A 25,527-nucleotide genomic window follows, 5' to 3' on the forward strand; every position below is an offset into this window, starting at 1 on the left:
CCATTGGTAATTGTCGTTCGCCTCTTCCACAGAGTTTTGTTTATATATATTTAGCTCGCGATGGATCGCATCTATTATTGAAAATTTCACGGAAATTCCGTACAATCGATGTTGCAAAATTTACCAAGATTTTGTTTGCCGATAGGAATTCTGTTAAGAAATTGCTTAACGCTTTGGTGCGAAGGAATTCCTCGATCATTCGACATTTATATTATTAAAGATAACAAGGGGAATACAAAAATAAGACAAAGAAAAGTGAAGGAAATATTTACGTTATATAGTTTTTATTATATATTAGGCGTAATCGACATTCGTATGATGTTTCGAGGGCAGAAACTTTTCTTTTTTTCGCGGGACTTATTGCGAGAAAGTAAACTAATCGTAAGAAGAAGAACAGTTTCGGCAAACATAGATCGAAAAGATTCATACAGTTAGGTATATGGGATAGGGCAATTTAGGAAGAGAGCGACCAACCATACTAACCAGAAATTTAGGAAATATAGTGCTTTATTTTTTGTATAACTTATTGTATTTCTATTATTATATCTCGAACAACAGAATTTCAAAAATAAGATTCGATTGCAAAGCATTCGCTTTTTAAAGAGAAATTTAGTGGTTAGAGAGAAAATTTGTAGAAAAGAAAATAAGAGCCACAAAATATTGCCTTTTCAATCTGGCGACGCCCCATCGAAAACTTTATTCTTCGTTTCCATTTGGGCGAAATATCTGTCTAAATTCGTGAACATTCTTCAGCCGTACTAGTTCCGACGAATCGGTTGCTCTTGTTACGCGTGACGCGTACGAATGCGGTGTGCACGGATATGAAACAATGCCAGTGAAAAAGAGAGAGAGAGAGAGAGAGAAAGAGAGGCGAAAGGTATTAGCGAGACAAACGTATGACGTTCTATCGTACAGACGTGTATGAAAGGAAAGAGGAGAGAACATAATTGTTAATTTTTCGCAATGAAAAATTTCAGGAGAAGATAGGTAAAAAGGGAAGGCCTGTGAACCCGCGAGAAACAGTTGAAATATCTATTTGGCACATCGCGTCCAAAAATGAAACGCGTTTAGATCTTAAGAAGATAGAGAAGAAAATTATATAAAAGATACTTATGGACATGCAACGTCGAAAACTTGCGTCAACTCAGAACATGGGTGTAAAAAGAGACAAACGAAACGAATTACGAGACTGCGTGTTCTGTATAACAGAAAATCGCTCGCATATTCGTTTCGCGAGCTCCTTGTTTAAAAGAAAATTTTATATTTATCTTATGTTTAAAAATTTGCTCGCAACGCGAGATGATTCGTACTTTTATCGTTAATTACCCAGTGTTCTTCGAGTCTAATCGAATGCTTGAAAATATTTAATTCGGCTCTCCACTCGAAAGACAGTTACACGTGTGAATGTATTACATTATAGATAGCGAGGTGGAACGCGAACGCGAGATAAGAGGAGGTGAAACGAAGTGTTTAGCGTAGAAAGTGAAGAAAGAAGGATATTATCGATTATCCTTATACCAGAGTCGTATTGAATACGTCCTGCTACCAATCACGTATAAGCGAATCTATAACATAAGCAAAAATTTATAAGCAGCAGTCAGGCACTGCGATGTACTCGTTCGCGTTACACCTATCTTTCAAAAGACACGTTACGTTTGTCAAGTTTCTCCGAAAATCGCCACGATTATTTCTTGGCGGACCACGGTCTTGTGATTATCGGTGAGAAAGAAAAAAAAAAAAAAAAAAGAAAAATGTGAGAATAAAAATGATGTGAGTGATTGCGCGCTAATTGACTTAGCGGAATCAGTCGATATGTTTTCTTGGTATGTTTGCGCAACGTACGTTCGAGGACTGTGTAAAAGAAAAGAACAGGAAAGGAAAAGAAAGAATGGAAGGAACGATAACGAAAGTAGGAATGGCGTAACGAGAGCGAAGCGAACGAAAAGCGTCACGAGACATGATAATACCGAGGGAAGTGTGTATAGCTTTTGAACCGAGAGAGCCTTGTGTTAAGTGCCTTCATGTAACACTTAGATTTTAGGATAGAAGAAGGAGGAAAAAAAAAAAAAGAAAAGAAATCAAGAGGCGCTGGGCGCATCCAGCTGTGAACGAATTTTTACGGTATTATCGGCCGGGTGTCACGCACAGAGAAACCAGTTGACGCGTAATTTCGATGGATTCAGCCCCTAACTTGTTGTTTTAAAAAAAGATAGTATCTTTAGAAAAGATAGTATCTCTAAAAAAGATATATTTAAAGATGCGATTAAAGATGTGGCTCGGTAGAGAAGCATTAACTTCCTTTTGAGAGAAATGCTTTTGTTGCGAAACGCGACGCAAATAAAGTTAGAAGGACGAATCTGTCGAAAAGTACAGCGAGTTAATGTACCATTTACGAGTGACACTCGCCGACCCTTTTGAGACCAGTGATATTTTTTTAGAAATTATTTATTTACGCCGAAGGAAACAGAATTTAATCTCGATCACTCGCCTTTATACTGCCAATGTATCCGCTAAGACGTACTCATCTTCGTTGTCGATCCATATACATACATAGTGACTACCATCCTTTACGCGTTACACATTTGTTCCTTTTTTCCTCGATTCCTAACAACCGCAATGTGATTCCCATGTCTTTATTTTACTTCGGTTTCTATTTATTCTTATACGTTTCTCCTTGTTCTTTTGTTTTTCCTTTTTATCACTATATATTTGTTTTTGTTTTAGTAACGAGTACAGCGTTTTAGTAACGGCTGTACTCGCGTTCCTTTACATTTCTTTCGTTCGTTCGCGTTTAATTACACAGTACAATTATTTGTAATAAATAATAGCGAATTTACCGCACGTGGAGCAAGGCCGCGTGGAAAATATCGAGATCGAGACATCCCTTGGTTCTGTACCGTTTCTCTTTGACATGAACGTGCATCGAATCGAAACAATTCTCCAAACTATGACAAAAGTATTATACAGTGCCGCGAATGAAATTCATTGCGCCGCACCAAGGGAATCTCGCGCTCGACATCAACTACGATATTCTTATAATTAGTACAAGCACCGCTACCGGACTGTATGGTTAATGACAGAGAGAGAGAGAGAGAGAGAGAGAGAGAATGAGAGAGAGAGAGAGAGAGAGAGAGAGAGAAAATGAGCGTGCGAGCGAAAGCAACCGTTAATATCAGAGAGACATAGCACAGGGAGGAAATGAGAGCGAGAGAGCAAATTCACGTACGAGTGTATGTATGCGCGTGTATGCAAGAGAAAGAACAGAGAGCACGTAAAAATAAATAACGCAACTATAACTTCCGCTCAGCGCCTCGAACGCAAAACATATTTGTAATCGTAATTTCTTTGTCGCCATGTATTTGCCAACGAACGATGATTTATTATTACACATTTTTGTCTCCATTTTATATTAATATTATTTAGAGAGCAATAATTATTAACGATTACGCTATGATGATAACGAATATTCTTTCTAGATAATTTTTTTGCTTGTTCTCTCGCGACAAATCCGCATGCATGTAAATGCACGTACACCTACGGTGTACGGCACACGAGCAATCGAACGTGCGCTGCACCGAGATTGAAATCGGTCGTGAAAAGCGGAAACGGACGTCGCAACGTAGCCACGACAAAGCGGAAGCCGGTAACGCATCGTCGTTTACCCGCTTCGTTTTACTATGCGAAAAAAATCGCTTGCTTGTGAAATTTATAGAACAATCGGTCGGTGGATCGGAAAATCGTGACTCTTCTTCGTTGCCCTTCCGTTTGCCACAAGATTCCAACGATGTATACGTACACGATGCATATCTCTATGTCGTCGCCTGTGTCGAATCGCGTGACTCCATTCACTGGCCGATCGTTCATTTCCTATTTTCTACACCACTGTGCTTTTTTTTCATTTTGTTCTTTTTTGTACACGTATCGTTTCGATTTGTCGAACATTCCAAAATGCTTGTTTCCCTCCTTTTTTTTTTTTTTTGTCAATTTGTAGAGAGCCTTGTATTCGATTTAGAGCAAAATAAAGTCTAGAAAGGCAAATGCTTCGAGTTCCATGTTTCGCTCATTTCGTCGCTACCACGACGTATGACGTACGTGTTTGTGGATTGGTTTGGCGGCAACGATTTCGATATCGTGGTGATGTGCTGTTCGACGTACTCAGGAAGAGCAGAACATGGTGAGAAACGCGTAATTTCCTCATACTGATTGTTTTCGTTTTCCACAGGTGACCGGGCCGGTTGTTCCATCCACCTAGGAGATGATCTTCTGAGAAGAAGGAAGCATCGACAAAGAAATCGTACGAGAAACTACGATTATCCCAAGGACAAGCTGCAACTTGTCGCTTGTTTCTTGAAGGCGTCAACACCAGCGAAAATCCAACGAACCTGTATACACATACACGTGTTTATTAATCGATACATTGCTTGAGTGTTTCAGGACAGTAGTTGGATTGGAGCGAATACCAGAAGTCACATGGAAACATAGACGAACCGTATACGAAACATGTGTGATACATGAACGGAAGCACGGACAAGGTATGAGCAAAAAGGATGGAGCGAATGCGGAGTAAGCACAAGAGAAATGCTCGAGGTACGAAAGAAGAGTAATTTCATCGGAGACGGCTGAAAGTCCAGTTCCTTTTTCCCTTTGCCGGGAAACACTGCGCAATTTGCTCTGGAAGCGTATCGTATCATCGAAGACCAGGATGCGTACATAGAGAGTAGCCCGTGCAAGAAGAACATCTACGAGAACGTAATCATTCCCCCCGTTGATCCTGTTCCCCTTGACATGCTCGTTGTTGCTAAGCTTGAAAACTTGAATGTTTTTCTTTTTATCGCATGGCCCTCGCCGTTGTAAACAGCAATCGTGCAACGAACATACCGACGACAGTCTATACGATAGGGCAGCCACTAATCGACCGTTCGAAACGTTTGTTTCGATTGATTTCAGGTTTCTTCGCGAGTCTTGGTTGGAATTCTGAGGGGACGAGACGCGTTTCGCGATCCTCCGCGAACGAGGTACCGGCCCCGTTGACGCCTCAACGACGCGCAAGGCTTCATTGCCCCTCTCGTCATCCTGGGAGAAACAACAACCGGCCGATCGGTACAGTCTCCGTGTCCGGGATCGATCGTCGACATAATTGTTCACGTTGTGGCAAGAGCTACAAAAATGCTTACATACTCAAGAGGCACTTACTTTACGAATGTGGCATGGCGCCTTCCTTTAGTTGCCCACACTGCGCGTTTAGTTCCAAGTATGAGAGGAATTTGAAGGCGCATATCAACCACCGCCACGTGGCCTCCCAATCTGCCGGCACAGCCGTTAATCAGAGGGCCTGAAGGAAAATTCTTACAACCTCCGGATCTAATCCTAAAGCTAATCCGCGAGGACGAACGAGGAGTTTCGATTCTCGAGGGAACCTCGAATCCGAAAAATCTTCGGGCTATCTATCATTTTAGATATTTGGTATTTTTATTTTTCACCGCTCTGTTCTTTCTCTTTTCACCGGCCACAATCTTGTCGTGTTTTTTTCTCTCTATTTTTAGATATTCTTTGGAAAATACGCGCTTAGAACGGTTTCAACAATTAGTCGTCTATGCTTTCTTTCTATACGTACGATACTCGTATCGTGTCCTATCGTTTCTAATATTTTCTTTATCGTTTCCTTGCATCGACGTAGTTTTACTACTACGTCCTGTTTCGATGCAACTACTGTTGTCTTTGGTGTACTATCCGAATGGTAATAAGCATGTGTTCCTTATTCACGCAACCGAAAACAGCCGTAATACATAATAATGACAATACATTTCCGTCATACAACTCGGAAGAATTTCTTTTGTTTTTGCTTCGTACTCGGTAGATCGGGTAGAGCATAGTAGAGCGAGAAGACGGTTTTAAATAGAGAAATTAACGATCCGTCTTTATCGTGGCATGAAGTCGTTGTTGGATCCCGTTTAACGATGTATAAAATGAGGAAAAAAAGAAAAAAAAAACAGAAAAAAAGCCGTAAAGAACATTGTTGAATATTTTGGAAGGCTCGAGAAGAATGTCAGAAAAATTTGGGAAGAAACGCGTGATTCGTTTCGTGGTTTTGTCAGACGTTGGAGATTAAGTTTGAACGAGTATCGAGAGAAAAAGAAGCTTTTCCGGAATCTTTTCGAGCCTTCGATAAATTGCTAAATCGCCCAATTATTTTTGTACTAATTATAAGGAAAGCAAGAGTTTTTACACGAGCTATCGCGGATATAGAAGTGGATATTTCGCGACAAGGATTCCGTCGTCCATTGGTCGAATCGAAATACACAGATAGGGTTTGTTCGATGATCATAGTTGGAAACTGAGTTCATCGGTCGTTACCGATTTCCCGAGTTACATCTCGATTCTTGCAATTAGTCGGAAGGATTGAAATTCTCGATGCAACGAAATGTCTCCGACGTTAGTAATATCCCGCTAGTATTGTAGTATTCTAGTTCTTTAGCGTAGTCTAGTTGAAGTAACTTTCGGAAATTCTAGTCAAAAGCAAACGGTGTATGTAGACTCACCGAACTTGACGATGAGGGGACAGAGACGAAATAATCGTGCCCTTAAGCCTTAAGGGAAGAACGATTATTCTTCCACACTACCGACGATTCAATGTGAAATGGAAAGCGTGATTTCGCATAGCGTCGTTGCCCTTTTACTCGTTTAACGCGACAAAAGGGCGATGTAGAGCAAGCTTTACAACGTTCGTTGTTGTCGCATAAGATCGAAGTTATATTATTTTTGTCGATTGAATCGGAGATTGTAAGTAGTTTGAGAATCAACGAAGCGATCGAACGAATCTGGTCAATTCGTTCGATAACTTGCGTCGATTCCTTTTGTTTGAGTTAGTATCATCTAGTTTAAAATCGGGCCTAAGCAGGCCGTTACCTAACGTAGAATAATATCCAAGATAGAGAATCTATTTAAATCAAAAAAATATTATTATATATATAATATATTATACATATATACATATACATATACATATATTATACATATTGAATAGTAACTTTATGGTGAGGACGTAAGTCGTACGTAGTACGATGGAAAATGAAACGTGTCTTTCCATGCGACTTGGCCGGAATAACGGATCCATCGAGTTCGACTTTTCATTGCACTCTGTGATAATATTAAAGATTACGTAGATGCACGATCAATGCATGAAAGGAGCGTTTCGTGATCGTCCGACAGTTTTGACACAACTGATCTATCGTCGATTTCAAATAGCTGCTATAATCTAACGGGAAGGTTATTTTCTGAATAAATTTAACCGTGTTTTTTCTTTCTTTTTTTTTTTTTTTTTTTTTTTATTACCTTACGTTGACGAGAATTCTCGATCAAGGACCAAAGATTCGACAAAGAATTATTTCAAGTAAGATTCTAGTCAAATCGAAATTCGATGACGATTCGTTTACCGGTCAATCGCAACTCAGCGAAGAAGCGTATGGATAATGTTCTATAGAGACGTTGAATCTCGTATTTATCTTGTTGTATGTACCTATTGGCATAAACTTTTGCCAAACTTTTCACTTTCTCTATTTCCTCTTCTCTACCCGTTGTATCTTGTTCCTGCTCTGCGCTTTGCCCTGTTCGAAGTAGCGCGGCGAGATTCTCCAGCTTTTTGCCTGATCCTATCTATTAGGAAACGTCTATCTTGAATTTGACAAATTGTTCGATTACAGCTAACATAGAAGCTAGATATAAATCATCGACGACGATCTATTTCTGGGTCTCTCTTTTACGTAGTCGTCGTCGATCGTGTTTCTCCGCTATTCCTTCGCTCGATTTATCCATCTTTTGTCCGATACGAAACTGATTTACGGATGTCGTTTCACGAAATTTCCTTCTATTCGATCGTTCGATGAGAAAACTCGACGAGATTTCCGAGACAACCTGTGCGAACCTCTCAGCTTCCACGCGCTCGTTCTCGTTCTTGTTCTCGTTCTTGTTCTCGTTCTTGTTCTCGTTCTTGTTCTCAACCATCTTGAACGCTTCGAAGCACATTCGTGCCGAGCTCAGCCTCTTCCGTTTCTTCGTACGAGCTTCTTTGCGATAAAGAATTCAAAGTAATTTTTTAAAAAGGCTCCCGCGTGTCGCGTTCGAGTCCAACTTCATGTGCCTCAAAATACGAACGTTATTGTTATCGATGTCGTGTTTCATATCCATTTTTCTATTCGAAGGGAAAGAATCATAGAATCCGAGTCCTGGTCTTTGCGAATTCGCAGAAACTCGTGCTATTTTCGTTTTATATACTTAAGCCAAAGTATAAGATTGCTTTAATCACTCCGATCGTTAGGCGTTTCATTTCTTCGTTCCCAATGACAGCAAACGTTGTTCGATGATACACAAATGAGAAGAAGTTTCGGACAAGAAATTCGCGTTGACGTCTCGTTGACGACTTTATCAGCGACTCGAGAGAAATAGAACGCGCGTCTTCCAAGATTGATCAGAGCGAAATGTAGGAAAACCTGTATCATTAGGTGGACGAAAACAAGGTCTATGACTAACGTGATTTAGAAAACTATGATTTGCTATCTTCCGTTTACATTGGAATCTTTGCACGCATATAAATACGAATAAAAGCGTAATAGAAGCGCAAAGACTGATTATAAACATCGTAGGAAGTGAGAGGTATACGTTTATTACAAGCGTTTAACATGGTAAAACATAGATTTAGATACGCGGCGCGTTTAAATGCGAAGCAATTTATAGTGCAAATAGTGTAAATCAGGTATCGTTTCTGATTTTTTCTTTGAAAGATGGAGTGGCGTACAAAGAAGAGTCAAAAGAAATGAATAATACGGTGCGAGGGAAGAGGTTTCATCGAATATATTCGTCGAGCCGATAGGTAAACGGTAATTATTCTCATCGGATAAATTTGATAAACATCCCTTTCCCTTGTTGACCTTACAATATTTGTGCCAATATGAACAAGGCTATTTACGCGATATTCGAGCTGCCGTTTATGCCGGCGGGTGATTGTACGCGAAATGCCTATCAAATTATTTTCAAACTACATACTTTATATGTATGATAACGTGATTAACGTGCGCGTGTGCAAACTATCCGATATACATACAGAATATGGAGCATGTCTGTACACGTGAATACACACAACCAATATCCATGTAGAAGGATTCGTTTAAAGTCTAAATAAAAAGTTATGGTTATACGTGTAATGCGCGTATGTTATAATATGTAAAATAAATATCGATGATTTTTCCGAGAGACAAGCGAGAGACAAACGAGGAACAGCGAGAAACGGATAGTAGAAAGCTTAAACGCGAAGCCCGAATGAAAGAATACCTCTTGCTTTTAAGAAGATCGATGACGATAATAATTAGCACGTAAGCGTTCGATACATTTTTCTCTGTTTGTGGAGAGCTTTCAGAATTGCTGAGGATGATAGCGACAAGTAGGAGGAGAAAACATTATTCATCCACGTAACATGTGTAAAGTATACACACGTAATAATATGACGACGCTCAGGCGACTTCAATAAAGATCGTATGTTGCGTATACAAATGTTACATATATACGATATATTCTTTATGATTTATGATTTTTTGCGAATTTAAAAATATAATTACCATTGTGAGTGTATCACTGATAACCATTGTGTTAGCGAGGATACTCGACGAACAATAAAGAATTTAATTATTCAGTAACGATTTGTCTCTTACAATTAGACACTCGTACGTTGTCGTGCTGTTTCCGTCTACGTAATCGTTGGGAAACTAAACATCTCGTTGTCTTATCTCTTTGCGACCGTTCAAACCAATTAACGTTTTTCATTTTTTGTTCAAGCTAGCGACTAAATGAAAATGGGGATGGAAATGGAAATGAAAGTGGATATGGAAATGAAAAACAATACAGATATGCTGTTTCATTGGCGATGAAATCGCGTCATCCACCCGCCCAATTTCCAAATCTATTTATCTCCCTCTAGTGACACGGTTCCGCTTTTTTTTTTTCAGGTCGTCTAATCTGTGATTGCGGGAGGCGTTTCAAGTACCAGTTCTCGATGATGTGTCATCAACGTAGCGAATGCGGAGAGGAATATCGGTGTGAAAAGTGCACCTTTAAAAGTAATAAACTTCATTTGTGGTTACGTCACGTCAAGACACCAAATTGTACTCAATAAAGAGAACGTCGTTATCTATTTCTTATTCCATGCGAGACTTCGTTGATTGTACGAAAATATTTAGTATATTTTTTATAACTTTGCGCACCAGTTTGCAACTCGTCACTGTTTCTCTGTAGTTTTAATAAACATACGAAACTATGATACGAATGTTTTCTATCTGTTCAATTACGATTAATTTATCGAAGAATTGTTAAACGATAATGCGAATGAAAGTTGGAGATGCGACATCCGCGTGTATGTATATATGTATATCCAAGGTCTTGAAAAAGAAGAAAGAAGACATAGTGTGTTTCGACCGAGCTCGTGAGAAACAAGCGTTGAACCGTAAATACGTACGAGATACAAAAATGACTAACAGAAGATGGTATTTCTGATTTCAGATGACATGGGCTTGTTTCACGTAAAAGATGCGGGGCTTGCGTTCGACAACTTTCCAGAGCTGCCGTCGATTTCCATAAGCGCGAAGAAGCACGTATGTACTTGTGGCAAGGTGTACAATCAAAAGAGTTCGCTTGATCGACATCTGCGGTACGAGTGTGGAAAAATGCCGAATGTACCGTGTCCGCAGTGCAGGAAAATGTTTAAACACAGACATCATGTGACGCAGCACTTGAGAAGCTGCCGCCGCAAAGATTTAAGAAACTCGGACTTTTCGAAATGTTAATGCCCTGTTACTAGGATTTCGCTCGTCGATCCTACTTAATCTCGGTTTTGCCAGTCGGAAAATCTAGGATCTGTTATTTTTGTAATTTATCCAACGAAAAGCATCCTCGTTTATTTATTTCACGAAATAAATCAAGCATTCTCCACGGAACTTCCGCGGCACTTTTGCATTCGATTCATTTGAAGTGATCGGCACCAATCCTTAGAATGACATTGAAAAATCAGAAAAGACAGCGTTTGGAACAAATAATCTATATGTATAACATTCTTTAGAGATACTCTCATTTGTCAGATCCATGTTCGCAATCATTTCCGTGATTGAATTATATTTTAATTCGATTAACGCTTCTATTACCGTTTGCATGGTTTTGCAGAATCGATGTGGCAACGACAAAGTCATCGACGCCAACGATCGGGACCGCGTCAAGGAACAGAAATCGGAAACCAATGTAACGAAACGAGATTTTTCTGCGAGGCTTGTGGCAAATCGTACAAGTGGAAGGAGTCTCTGTTTAAACACAGGCGCGTGGAGTGCGGGAAATTGCCGCAGTTTACTTGTGAAGTTTGCGGATACCGATTCATGCACAAACATCATTTGATTAAACATTTGACTTCCATTCACCAAGTGACTCCTTTGAACGAAGCCGCTATGTTAGTCTTCCAATAGAGGAGTTCAATGTTTTTACTTGTGGAAAGGCCTGTAATATTGTGAAATAAAATTTTACCACGTCTCAACACGACTCGCTGCAACGGTCTATGCATCTTTACAAAGACTGGATAAAATTAGAAAGGATAATCTGGCGGACAGTCGCATAACAATGCTTCTAATTTCTACCAATTTTTTTTTTCCAGGTTGGATCGTACGCACGGATCACACGTTGTTCTCTCGATACGAACGCGAAATAGAACTCGAGTAAGATTTGTCATTTGATATGCTTGTATAACAAACATATCTCGTTTAATCGAACAAATATGGAACTCGTCGGCGTATCGCAAAATAGATTTCACGATAATGGAGTAAAAATGTTTTCGGCAACAACGTTGACTGGAGTTTGCTCGTGTTGTTTATTTGTCTAAAATTTTCACAGTGATAAGGGAGTCTTTTATTTTATGATCGCGATTCGAATTTTTTTCTACACCAATCTACAACATAGCCCAGGAAAAGATTGTCGTTTGAACAAATTCGTAGAAATAATTTTGTAAATGTTTAGTTGAATTTCCATCTTTCCTTTCTTTATTTGTTCTTTATTTAATCGATTCTAGAAACGATAGGATAATTTTCGTTGCAAAGTTCCCTCGTAAAAAAATCTCAGATAATATTGCCATTCTTTCGAGTTTCCTACAGACAGAACGATACCCGTTGCGACATAATTATTCAACGGATCGACGTTAACGCGACAAGAGTATATACTGTTCTGAAGAAAACATTTTCTTGATAGTCTCTACATCAACTTTGGAAGTAGATTTCTATTATCCGAGGTTATCCCATTGTTACAATTTTTATCGGATCAATCAGATCCATGGCGGTGGAAAGCGATTGATCATGGAACAACTTTACTTTTTTTTCTCTCTATTACAGAATGCAAAGTGGAGAAGAGACTGACCATGGCTGAAAAAGCGTAATCTCCAAGAAGAAGACCATGTTGGTTACGTCTGCTGAAGATCTTGCACTTGAGAAGATTCCACGACGTTGCACCGTCACATACGTGATGAGTGCAGAAAAATTGTGTATTTATTATATCTACAAGAGAAAGACTTCGAATGAAAGTCGTACAAAGAAAAATGAAACGTATATTTTTGTTGTTTGAAAGCGAGGAAGATGAAATTCCACCTTCTCCGTTAAATTTTTATTTTATTCGCGAGTCTGTTTAACGCTCTGGATAATAAATCTTCCGAAATAATGGAACAAGCACACATAGCTGATAACTTATTTCACATCCGATCATCATCCGAAGATACGCAACTATCAAAGATCAAGATCAACCTTCACGTTTCAGTTTCGTTAGTTCAGTTGGGGCACACTAGCACATTTTTAATATTCGAAACGTATCGATCATTTTTTCGATGCTGGAGTATTGTAATCATTCGTTTGAAAACACACACGTAAACTCGTTTCTATGTATACACATATATCGAGACGCGTGTCGTTGATTTAGCGAAAAGTGAGATGAAAAGAACGAAAGAGAATTTTGAAGGAACGCGTTTTTAATTTAGCTCAAACGAGATTAGTTCGAATAATCGAAGCTCTTTTGACCTCTAAATTACAGGTAGTTGCTCAAGGAACAGATATCCGTCACTGCGGGGTCAAGATTTCTTGCCGAAACCGTTTTCTTGCCACAAGTGCGGTAGATTGTATAAGAACAAAAGCAGCCTAAAACGTCATCTCCACGACGAATGCGGTAAGCCGCCTCAGTACATCTGCAGTATCTGCGAGAAAGGATTCAAGCAAAAAGCTAACTTTCAACGACACAATTCGACGATTCACGGCCGTATTTTCCTGCTAGGATCGTAAAAGGTCGATGCACCCATGAAGAGATCATCATCGACCGAACTTACCCATCCTTCCTCGTCGTCGGTTTCTTCGAACTTGTCCCGAAGAAAATCGAATTTCACACGATCTTTCGCACTATCTTTCTTCTTTCTTACATGTATAGTTTCACGCAACATTTCTTGTTTCTTTATGTAACTCGCTACACTACCCTTCTATCAATGATCGATGCATAATTAAATAGCAGAAACAGATTAAGCTTGACACATGCAAGATATTCGTTTTCGTTTGAAATATTTTTTTTATCCGCGGCACTTTCTTTTGTTTTAATAATACTATTTTTTTCGACGAAAGTAGAAGAAGATATGAAAAAAATTCGATTTTCTGGAAAATACGAAACAACAGCCGTACGATGTGCGACACTGTCGACCGGCTCTGAAGAAAGTTCGATTGATTTAAAAAAATTTCATTCTACGAGAAATGTTCTGTGATATGTTGAATAATTGATGTACAATATATGAACGAAAATCGTGGAAACGATGCTTGCTGAGGCCTTGGTTATATATAAACTAGTTTCTCAAAGTGTTATTGTAGTTTATTATAATTTTATTATGATTATCGAAGTACGCGAAAATAAAACTGTAATTCCAAGGGAAAACCATGTCTCAGATCTTTCGAATTCGTCCGTAGCCGTTCAGATATTCTTGCGTTCGAACTACTTGAGTGTTTTCGCCGACTGGAAGACCAATGGAAGACCAATGGAAGACAAAAGGAAGAGCAAGAATCTTCACGGAAGATCGACAGTCGTGCAAATTGCTGACTTTTTCTTTTTATTGCCAAGTGGTTCTAGAGCAATCGCGTTTATTATCATTTACTTTTTCGTATCTGTTTCCACGAAAACAAAGATGACAAAAGAAGAAAGAGACTATTTCAGTTTCTTCGTTTTCAATTTCTTTGCGGCATTAGAGAATGCAACCGGTTTTGAAATATTTCCATCAGATTTCCTATGGTTACGGGCTCGTGATCGGAACGTATTTGAGATCGATTAAACCACCATCGAAGATGTTACAGCTTTTATTAAATCGCGAGAAACGCTCTCTATATCTGATTGATCAGCTCTGGATTTTGATTTCAGGTCAGGCGAGATTTCCGGGAAACGTTGCTCGGGATGATTTCCAGAAGCCGTACCCCTGTTTCAAGTGCAACAGGTCCTACACGAACAAAAGCACGCTGAATCGTCACTTGCGAGAGGAGTGTGGCAAAATGCCGCAATACTTGTGCCGTTATTGTCCAAAAGCGTTTAAGCAACGTTCGAATTTTCAGCGACACATCTGGACAGTCCATCGATGCATCATGTGACCCGATCGTTTTCGAATTCTCCGAGCTCAAGTATAATCGAGTAACGATACTTTATAATCCGAATGTGGCGCTAAGTTATATTTTTACTTGTCGTTTCCGATGTTTTTGCTGATAACGAAAGAAAGTAACTCTCTATGTATGTGTACAGTGTATACTGACCTCGCACAGTATTTTCTGTATTCGACGTTTAACCGAGACTATTTTAACTCTTCACGCACCGTAGAATACAGACAATTTTCCATGCATCGCCAACTACTTTTAATCGCTTTTAACTTTAACGATCGCCGTTTATTTGCCGGTAACTGCTTGTTGCTTCAACTTCGATTACATTCACTTTGCTTCTCGAGTCGATGAAACGACGGAACACATGGCAAGACACCATTTTTCCGCTGTTTTAGTTTAACGACGTGTTAAAACGATCAAAATCGCGGTCAATGAGGGAAACATTAAAAGCGTAGATATATGTACACATATATTCGAAGCCAAGTCGAGATACAGGAGAGTTTGAAGGTAGTAAGGTGGTAGATGGTAATACGAGGGAAACGTTGACGTATCTAACGGCTGAAACTACGATTTCAGGCTGGGTGGCGGCTGTAGGGCATGCCGGTATGACGAACAACACTCTCTACCGATGCAGCATATGCGGTAGAACCTATTCTCGGAAGACTTCGTATCATCGACACTTAGGAGAAAAATGCGGCAAGCATCGAAGAGTAAAAAGTGTAAAAACTGCGAGTACGGCGTGGAAGCGAAATAAACGTACTCGGTGTGTGGTAGAAAATTCCGTGATAAAAGTCCTTCAGGAAGCGAATCGGATATCGAAAGAACCGTTCTACGATTAATTTTTTTTCGTTAACGTCGATAACCTTTGAACGTTGTTAATGTTATTAATACACGCAGAAATTTTGCGTCATTTACCGAAATTATTCAGTTATTTTTCAGGTAGTATCTATACGTAACACGAGCTGGAAGAGCAATAAAGAAGAGTGTACGTACATACAATATTTTTTTTTGTTCGCTTCCTTCTTGATCCCTCCTTCAGGTTTGCTTCTTAACGCGGTCCTTAATGCGCCTCGAAGATTGCCGACGAATGATAAGCATGACCTATTTCGTGGCGAACGTATCGTTGGAATACCGTTGCTTCTTGCAACGAGACACGACTTTCAACGTGAAATAAAATAGACGACTCGCGCGCGAGATAAAGGATACTGAACGGCCAACGAAACTCCGTTAATCTCGTTAATCTCTCGTTCTCTTTCTGATCTGTTTCAGACTCGAAGAGGGACCATAATCGTGTCAACTACGACACTCCGTTTACCTGTTACAAGTGTGGGAAACGTTACACATGGACGGACTCCTTGACCAGACATCTTCGAGAAGGCTGCGGAAAGTTACCTAGGCACAAGTGTACCCTCTGCGGCAGAAAATTCAAACGCAGAGATTACTTGTTACGTCACGAAAATAACGTTCACAAAGCAGAGTGAGATGATTAGAATCGGGAAACCTCTCCGAAACTATGAACGTCGAGAATCTCGAGCTCCTGTGTCCCTTTGCAAAACGATCGGAACATTTCGGACGGCAATGTTCTCCCTTTCGGTAAAAAAGAAAAGAAAACATTTTTATAACGGAAAACGTTTTTCCGATAGCTTTTTTAAACATTCCGAACTTGACAAGAAGAGTAAGATATTAGAATGCGTTTCATCGTCTGCGTTAGCGTATCTCGATACTGTAAACTCATACACAGTATCGATTTGCACGTTTATAAGACTGACACTGTCGATTTCAAATCATCGATACATCTCACTGATAAACACAAAAAAAAAAACACTTTTTCATGATATTACTTCAGTTGGCTATAAATTCTAAATTCCAAATTCCGAATTTCAGTTTTTAAATTTGTGAATCGTGGAATTCATTCGAAATCGCGTTTATAGAATCTCTGACGTTGTAAAGAATTGTACAAAAATGTGATTCCAGCTCGAATCCTTCAATTGTTTATTATCAAAAATTAATAACGAATCTCCTAATTTATTAATATCGGCCCGAGAGAGCGATTCATCGTGTTTATACCTGTATCTTTCTTAACGTCAGTTTACGTATTTTCATACGTTTACAGTGTAAATAGATATTTCTATTGCGTATAGTGGTCCACGCGTTACAGATTCACCTGTTTAGACAACACACCGTCTATCACCGTTTAATAAGACTCGAACGATTACTCTGAGAATATGCGATTTAAAATAAATGAAACGTATAGTAGGCTTTCGATTGTTACAATAGCATGGAAACGTTGTAGTACGAGTAATCGATTGAAAAGACTATGCAGCGACTGCCAAATGAAACAAGAACTACTTACACCGAGACAGAAAACCAAGCCTCAACTGGAATTAACACGGACCGAACGTTTCAAGAACGGAGCAACGCGGAATCTGATTGCTAATGATTACATCTGAATAATATTTGAGCTTTTAGCAAGCAACTATTTTAACGCAAAAATGGTGATGGACCGATTAATTGAAAACAGCTCGCAATTTTAATAAAGCGATTTCATCGAAAGTTTCAGTGTTTTGAATTATTGCGCTCGATACATTTTCACATTAGGGCGATGCTTTTCTTTCATTTTACGTTCAAAGGAGTGTAAGGATAAGCGTAATAGGAAAACGCTAAGAAGCTATTCGAATAGGCGTATACCTGAACTTACATAATTACAGAAACTGCATTGTTCTTTCAGCTTACTGCGGTTCAGACTATTACAAGAGACTTGGGAGACACTTCTGTTCGAATTGCGGCAAGGAATACAGATGGATGCAATCGTTGGTTAGACACGAAAGAGAAGAATGCGGGAAGGACCCGCAACACTCTTGCCCCGTTTGCGGGACGAAAATTCGCCACAAATGGATGTTAAAGAAACATTTGATCAACGTTCATCATTGGATTATTTCGAACGGGAAAAATATTTACCTCGGTTCGAGCAACGGTGCCGCGCAATAGCATCGTCGAATTTCGAGATGAAAATGCATCGGTTAAAATGTTAAAACATAGCTGTTCCGTAGCTACGCTCGTTTAACTTTTCGTACTACGATAACACGTATCGTGCGTAATAGCGGTAACTCTTTTAGAGAAAACTTGTACTCCGCTCCGTGTTTCCATCGTTTAAATATGTATGTTTTATACATGAAATTGTATTTATGTACGTTATGTAAAATTTGGTCGCAATAAATAATTTAAAGAAACGCGTAATACGAATGAGTAGCGAATTAGTCACGACGAATATCGTTTCGATCTATGGCGTAAAATGTAAAGGGAAGAATCGGTTAAAAGGAATTCTCTGTAAGAAAAGAGAAAGGCAAATGTCTCGTTCGTTTCGCAGGTGTAGTAAGATCTAGCGTACAACTCTGTATACCGTTTCGAGCGTTATCCCGGAATCAAGAAAGATCTGCGAATACACTTTAGAATATCAAATACCTAGTTGTTCCCTCTAAATAGTTAAGCATGTCGTTCGAAGGACTGATCGAAATGGTAGTACAAATTCAATGTGTTAATTTCTAGGATTGCTCAAGAAGCACGTCTGTGTCAGATGCGGCAGGTCATACATGTGGAGGGATTCGTTCAATACACATCGTCGACTGGAATGTGGAAAGGAGCCGCAGTTTGGCTGCACCTTTTGCAACAGAAGATTCAAGCATAAGCATCATCTGAAAGAACATTTAAAGAGACGTCATCATTATGAATAATCGGAACTCGTTTGATTGAAAAGATATTAATGAAATCAACTAATCAATCAATTCTTAGTTTTTCTTTTCTTTTCCTTTCATTTCCATACTGACAACGTGATCCGATGAAAAAGCAAAGAAACGATATAAAATCTTCAAGTAATAGAATCTTATCGATCGGCTCTATATCGCATCCGCAATTATCACGAACTAGATATCGGCATTATCTGTCGCACGATAATTTTTCAGCGGTATGACTCTGTCATATTATATGTGTATACGGTATACGTATAGAAATATGTGTAAACGTTCCTTGGATGTACTAATAAAAGATATTGTTCATTCAACGTGCATTCAACGTGCTGTTAACAGGGTAGTTTTTCATAAAATATGGAAAGTATATAAGTGTGCTCATCGAACAAACAGCGGTCGATTCTTAGTTCTAATAAAAATGTATGTTTTTGTGATTTCAGGTTTACCGATTTTCGTGTTTCGTTCGAGCTATCTCTGTAACAACTGTGGAAAAACGTATAAATGGAAAGAATCGTTGAATTTACACAAGCGCATGGAATGCGGTATCGAGCCACGATTCTCTTGCAAAGTCTGCGGAAGAAAATTTAAACACAAACACCATCTCGCGAAGCATCATAAGTCTATCCACAATTACGTCGATCTGCCTGTGCTGCGAGCTGCGCTTTAAAATCGAATATCGTATATTGAGTACCGAACGCATTTTGCGCGATAATTTAAACACGGCGAAAATGAGACTGACGAGAGAAAGACTCTGAGAGGAAAAAGAAACAAGTAGAAAGTGATATTTTAATAGCATCCGAAAAATTTCGTATTTTGCTAGATTTTCTGGATGTACCACTGCTATACGTGTACTATGCTAACGAAAACTATGTGACATGCTGCTGGTTCCAAAACTAGAGCAATACGTAAAGAAACGGGAAGTTGAGCAATAAACAGAGACAAAATATTTCGCTAAGAATAGATGTTGATGTAAATTTTTGCAACAGTCGCCTGCTCACTATACTAAAGTTTCTTCCGACTCTATCCCATAAATCCCATAAATTTCGAGTGTTTTCCCGCGAAATAAACGAATCGGCGATACTTGCGATTAATTTAAGTAATCTTATGGAATCAGGTATGCATCGCGGCCAATCAATGTAATAGGGTGGATTGTCTGGTCTGGTCCGTAAACGCGAAACACTTTGCCTTCTGCATCCACGCACGACTCATCGTTTGTGTTTCAGGTGAGCTGGCCGCTCGGGAAACTATATATCCGTGCAGAGTGTGCGGCAAGATCTACTCGAGAAAATCTTCCATGTATACGCATCTCCGCCTTTGCGGAAAGGAACCGAAATTCAACTGCGTCCTTTGCGGAAGGAGATTCAAGTACAAGCACAGATTGCAGTCGCATCTTACCTCGAATGTACATAGTCAAGGATTTCGATAATACGTTGGAAATGAAGTCCAATTTTCACGTCTTATCGCGAATTTTTCTTTTTTTTATGGGCCATGTGTGATGTTGACCTATTTCATTTTTTTTTTTTTTTTTTTTTTTATGAACAATGTGTTATGCATATTGATACTAACCTGTTTGACTCTTTTTCAATATTTGATCATCTATTCCATATTTTTCATCGGAATATTTCAGAATATCAATTTTGTACAAATTAATCGGTAAATCTTACTATTACTATACAAAATTTAGGAAATTGAGGGCTTCCAGCAAATTGTAAGCGAATTTGTTAGAAAATGAATAAAGGCTCGTTAAAAATTTAACGATGAAACGTCTAATTTCTGCACAAAGTTATCGAGAATAGACCTCGTCGTTTGATAAGCGATTAGGAAGCGTTTTGCATTAAATTGTTCGATCGAACGATCCAACGAATAATTTCGAGCACGGAACAAGAACAGCGTGTTAATGTTGTATTGTCTAAGGTGTAATCGTTCCGTTATTGTTACTCGTTAGTACTAACGATGAAGTAACGGGGAAAGTAGTAAAATCCGAGAACTTATTTACCTCCTGACAAAAGTTTCAAAATCGAAGACTAACCGACCCGCTTTACGCTTCTTCTTTTGCAGCTCACTCTCAGATGGGGTGGATCTGCTTTCAATGTGGCAAACGCTATCAATGGCGGGGTTCCTTGAAGAATCATATCCGAGTGGAATGTGGCAAAGAACCTACTTTCAAGTGTCCAATTTGTGGCAGGAAGTTCAAGCATAAACATCGATGGCAATCTCACGCGAAATCCATGCATCATATTAATTTATAACGAACGATTCTCAACGATTATCTGACTCTTCGGTTTTCTCGGAAAATAATGCAGCAACAGTAACTATCGACGATAATAAATCCGCATAATACCTATAAGTACGACTCCTCTTTTCGCATATTGTGTTAAAACGAATCAAAGAGAAGAACGTATCTTTTTGTAATTTTGTTCCTTGTCTGTTAATGAAACGATCATTGTCACAGGCAATCGCATTTTTCACTTATTCGGCCGCCGAAATTTCGTCACCGACGGATCACAGATTACACGAAAGCCATCAGTTTGTGTTACCGATAGCTTTTAATTGTTTTATGCGAAACGTGACGCGTTTCTGCCAGAAAGATTTCTATGTACGGCCGTTCAAGTAATTTCTGAATTTTTCTTTACAGCGAAGAAATTGTGGTGGTGCTTCCAGTGCGGCAAGCGATACCTGTGGCGAGACTCGTTGAAGAAGCACCTGCGAGTTGAGTGCGGCAAGGATCCTACCTTTGAATGTCCTATTTGCGGCCGGAAGTTCAAGCACAAACATCGTTGGCAGTCACACGCTAGACTCATACATTATCTCAATATATGACCTACGAAACAAGCTTGAATCTAGCTAATCACTGACGATTGATGCGAATCAAACAGATCGGAGAAGTAACAACCATAGCACACGCTTCTAATATACTGTGATCGTGTGTTGTTACGAAATTTACTTATTATCGAATCTTGATTCAAATTTTATGTCATAAAATAAATGTTAAGCGTTGCAAATGAAGTTCCACGAGTAGTTTGTGTGTATAGAACATGGTTGCTTCTCATTAAATTCGTAAGGTAATCGAAGGAAATTCGCGAAGCAAGGAAACGAAAATCCTCGCGCGTTTCTCCCGTGCCTCGTAAGTATTATACAATTAAACGAAAGAAATCGAATGTGTTATCTCTCTTCTCTTCCTGAGAGGAAAATTTGGCAAAATGTCAGATATACGCTGCACGTGTATACGCACAAAATATTTTGGCTTGCGCCAGAAAACGCGGTTTCTCGTAAGTAAATTATTCAAATTTTTGTGTGCCCCTCCTTGTCACTGCTGCCGTTCGCCTTTGTTTCCATTCTACGATATTAGAATTCACATACTAAACGGTGAATCTAACATATACATAACTACGCTCGTAGGACGTGTAACGATCCTCTTTCTTTTTTCGCGTATAAATATCGAATGAAACGCGTTCTCCTCTTACTGACAGCCGTTTCGTCTTTTCTCTATTTTCCAGTACCAAGGCTGACGGTGAAGAACATCGAAAATCTACGATATAAGAGGCGACCGGTAATTCACAAGTGCACCAGGTGTGGAAAGGGTTATCAGCTGGAAACTTCGCTCCGAAGGCACCAAAGGCTCGAATGCGGAGTCGAACCAAGACAAAGCTGTCAAATTTGTGGGAAAAAATTCACTCATAGGTTCAAGCTAACGCATCATTTGGCTTCGTGTAGAAGAAAGCGGGAATACTACGGAACGATATAAAATGCTGCCTTGTATATTACATTCGTCGTACTAACAGAAAACACGGAGAAACGAATACATAAAATTTAAGCCTGTGAAAACTTGGTGCAGTATGATGTATTATAATTCGACAGCTAACTCCTGGAAAGCGACGATTAAATTTTGAAGCAAGGCAAGAAGACCTAATGGACATTTTACGGAGGAATCTTAAAGCAAAAGCGACAACACAGCTGCGGCGTTGTATAGTTTTTACACAGTTAAATAAATACATGTTTTCCTCTACATAACGATCGCGTTTCCCCTGCTTACAATTAGTATTATGTAAAAAGATTTTTTACGGATGCAAGATACCATGTTCTTTTACGTATTACCTTCTCAACTTTAAATAACACGTTTATTCTTTTGCTTGCTTTTTTAAGGGCATTTCCGCTCTTCTTTATTATATCCTTCTTCCCCTGTCTTATTTGATCGTTCTCCACACATCCAAAGCTGCACTGACCACGAACACCCGTGGTGAAAAATCCAACTTCCCAGGGACATGGCACACTTAAAGCTCGTTTAATTCTCGAATCAAGGGAAAATATTTTTTCTTGCTCATCTCGTTAAGGACGAAACTATAACGGATAAGGACGCGAAAGCTTGACATCTAACGAATGAATCATTTCGTTTCAGGGCTTTTGGCGACAATGCTGTTATCACAGAATATACAACAACCGCAGGACAATAGCGATCCATTGTGGGTACGTTACCCGGGAATGCCTTACAACCCGAACAGAAATCGAAGACGAAAAAATGGGAAGGATAGCGGGTCGAAGTACGCTTGCAACAGGTGCGGGAAAACTTACAAGGCCACCACGTCTTTGAGTCGTCACAAACGACTCGAGTGCGGCGTTGTACCTTGCGAAGTTTGCCCGATATGCGATAGAAGATTCAAGCACAGATTCGTCTTGAATTCGCACATCGTCGGATGCCGAAGAAGACTGCGACACATTGTGGAGAAAACCGGTGACTCGCCGGTATTCGCCAAAGAACGGGAGTAGCTGCTCGACCGCGATTCCCACAGTAGTCGCGACGGATCGATTGCGATCAATACGCTAAACGAATCTTTTCTACGAACGGCAATCCTTCCCTTCTGTGAATTACATCACGTGGGAGGCATGCAAATCTTTGATCTTGAATAGTTAGTTTGAATTTTATATACGCATACATGTATCTTATGATTAGATTCATTTTAAATTCGATTCCGATCAAAAATTTCGTAATTGTTCGATGGTTCTCTTTCCACTCGAAATAAATCGTGTCGAATGAGATCTTTCTTTATACTGAGGTGATGAGCGTGATAGGTATAGAAGAATCACTCGGTATTGTTTAACAAAACTGTTTATTTGCTTGTGTTCGTGGTATACACTAGCGCGCCGAAAGCACAGTACAATTATCGGTTCAAGATTACAAGTTCAAGCTCGGCGCGATACTTTACGCGGTGGTTCAAGTCGAGACGATTGCACAGATGTCGAGGAATTCAGATTCGCTATTACGTACGACTGCGGACGAACAATTCAGATAGGCGTCTTCCAACTTGCCTCGCGGCTCGCGATAGAACAGAATGAATTTGTGTCGCGATGATGCTCCTTAGGAAAACTGTGTTTGGGTGTGTCTAAGGATACGGGATCATCGGATTCGTTAAGAAAAGTGTTAGTTCAGAGAGTGAGGGAAATGGACGTCGCTGTTAATTGGCTAAATCGTGAGTTGGTTGTTGGAAAGGGATGACAACTGCCCTTGAGAGAAAGTTGCTAGCGAGGAGCGTCGTACGTGAGGAAAAGCAAATTTCCCGTAGTGGGTGGTACGTGTAGGGACTATTGAGACAAAGACTATTTGTTCCTTTAGAGAATCTTAGCTGCATGAATCCTAAGATTTATAGCGGGTCCTTAGGCTCGCTGTAAATATTCGGTGAGAGTGTATCGACATCTGGCAATCATCTATTCGAAGGGTAGAGTCTTTATGTGGCACGGGACAGAAACCGTTGGGAAGTTTGCTGTCGAGTGCCGCTACAATACAAAATAGATTTGCTATTAATCTATCATGTAAATAACATTTTGGATACGTAACGGGAAAGGTAACGGGATGTAATTGTATAAGAAAGAACCGAGGTGTACGCTGAAGATGCACAATGTACGGAAATACTATCATGTCCATTACATTCCGTATACTTTGTTTCAACGGAACGGATACCAAAAAAATGTTTCAATCGTAACGCTTTATATCTCACCATAACGTTTTATATGTATCGACAAATAAACGAATCTGAACGATTAAAACATAATTATATTGACGTACATATAATCGAACGGCACCGTTTTCCACCATTTCTGTTACTGACAATGAGATTGATTCTCGTAACTCGTGTTCCTTTCATCGCACCAAATCAAATGCGATTCCTTCGATCACCTACTCGATCTGCCCGAATTCGCCCAATTTGACCGCATACTTTTATCTAACCCTGTTTCGCGAAACCATTCCTCTGTCCCGAGGTATTTCCTCCTTTGATCTAATCTTGCTTGTTCACCAATGTGTTACTTCAACAGGTGTTCTATCGAAGAGCGTCTGGAGCACTTTGAACGATTATCGAAGCAGTTCGATGGACGATCTGTTGCTGAAAGAAAGGAACTACAACGATGCGTACTACTATCCGTGTCCCGTGCTCGATCCGAACAAGAAACAACCGCTGCAACAGCAACAGCAACAGCAGCAGCAGCAACAGCAGCAGCAGCAACAACATCAACTACAACCACAACAGCTCTTCACTTGTGCGCTTTGCGGTAGAGAGTATACCTGGATGTACAGTTTACGTCGACATCAGCTGCAATGTGGCAACAAGGAAGCGAGAAACAAGTGTCATTTTTGCTCGAGAAAGTTTTACAGGCGCGACAGATTGAAAGAACATTTGCTGGCTCATCATCCGGACTTGATTTAGAAAAATTTACTCGTACAGATGCTCTCCCTCAGTTCGAAATAACTTTTGAGTTTGTATTTAAGTTCACTTTTCTTTCCTTTTCGATTGTACATCGTCCCCGTATATCTCTCGTACAGCGAAATGTATTTTGCGTGAAATCCTTCGATTCAATAAAATTATTCATACTTGAAATGCTTGTAAATTATGCGCGTATAAATATCAGCAAATATAGATGTGTCCAATTTCTCTAGACTCTTGCCACTTTCTCCCACGTTATCCTCCTCAATAGGTTACGACGAATTCGCAGTAATCGATGTTTCTGGTATTTCAGACGATTCCAACCTGATGAACAAGTTTGCTGCTTTTGAATCCAAGGATATCAAACTGATCCCGGAAACGATTAAACCACGCTTGACTCGCGGGCTTACCTCC

The 25,527-nt window shown here is 39.6% G+C and overlaps 1 protein-coding gene and 4 long non-coding RNA genes across 7 annotated transcripts; all 5 read left to right on the top strand.

The window, feature by feature from the left end:
* Positions 1-5,332: 5,332 nt before the first annotated feature.
* LOC126919978 (uncharacterized) lies at positions 5,333-10,979 on the top strand. The gene is made up of 2 exons (XR_007711850.1): positions 5,333-10,468; positions 10,546-10,979. It is a non-coding gene; the product is annotated as an uncharacterized LOC126919978 (long non-coding RNA).
* A 516-nt stretch (positions 10,980-11,495) lies between these two features.
* Positions 11,496-12,742, top strand: LOC126919982 (uncharacterized). Its single transcript, XR_007711855.1, has 2 exons — positions 11,496-11,741; positions 12,408-12,742. It is a non-coding gene; the product is annotated as an uncharacterized LOC126919982 (long non-coding RNA).
* Positions 12,743-13,348: 606 nt separating this feature from the next.
* On the top strand, positions 13,349-17,915 carry LOC126919975 (uncharacterized). 3 transcript variants are annotated; one of them, XR_007711846.1, is made up of 3 exons: positions 13,349-15,663; positions 15,948-16,271; positions 17,407-17,915. It is a non-coding gene; the product is annotated as an uncharacterized LOC126919975 (long non-coding RNA). The 3 variants fall into 3 exon arrangements; XR_007711847.1 differs by lacking the exon at positions 17,407-17,915 and having other exon boundaries at positions 13,349-15,185; positions 15,255-15,663; positions 15,948-17,231; XR_007711845.1 differs by lacking the exon at positions 17,407-17,915 and having other exon boundaries at positions 15,948-17,231.
* A 2,637-nt stretch (positions 17,916-20,552) lies between these two features.
* LOC126919980 (uncharacterized) lies at positions 20,553-21,427 on the top strand. Its single transcript, XR_007711852.1, has 2 exons — positions 20,553-20,729; positions 21,057-21,427. It is a non-coding gene; the product is annotated as an uncharacterized LOC126919980 (long non-coding RNA).
* A 1,749-nt stretch (positions 21,428-23,176) lies between these two features.
* LOC126919973 (longitudinals lacking protein, isoforms F/I/K/T-like) lies at positions 23,177-25,347 on the top strand. The gene is made up of 2 exons (XM_050729763.1): positions 23,177-23,325; positions 24,728-25,347. Exon 2 carries the CDS (start codon positions 24,781-24,783, stop codon positions 25,114-25,116), a length of 336 nt encoding a protein of 111 aa, XP_050585720.1. The 5' UTR covers positions 23,177-23,325; positions 24,728-24,780; the 3' UTR covers positions 25,117-25,347.
* The last annotated feature ends 180 nt before the right edge of the window (positions 25,348-25,527 follow it).

This window comes from Bombus affinis, chromosome 9 (assembly GCF_024516045.1).
Source record: "Bombus affinis isolate iyBomAffi1 chromosome 9, iyBomAffi1.2, whole genome shotgun sequence".
Taxonomy (NCBI): domain Eukaryota; kingdom Metazoa; phylum Arthropoda; class Insecta; order Hymenoptera; family Apidae; genus Bombus; species Bombus affinis.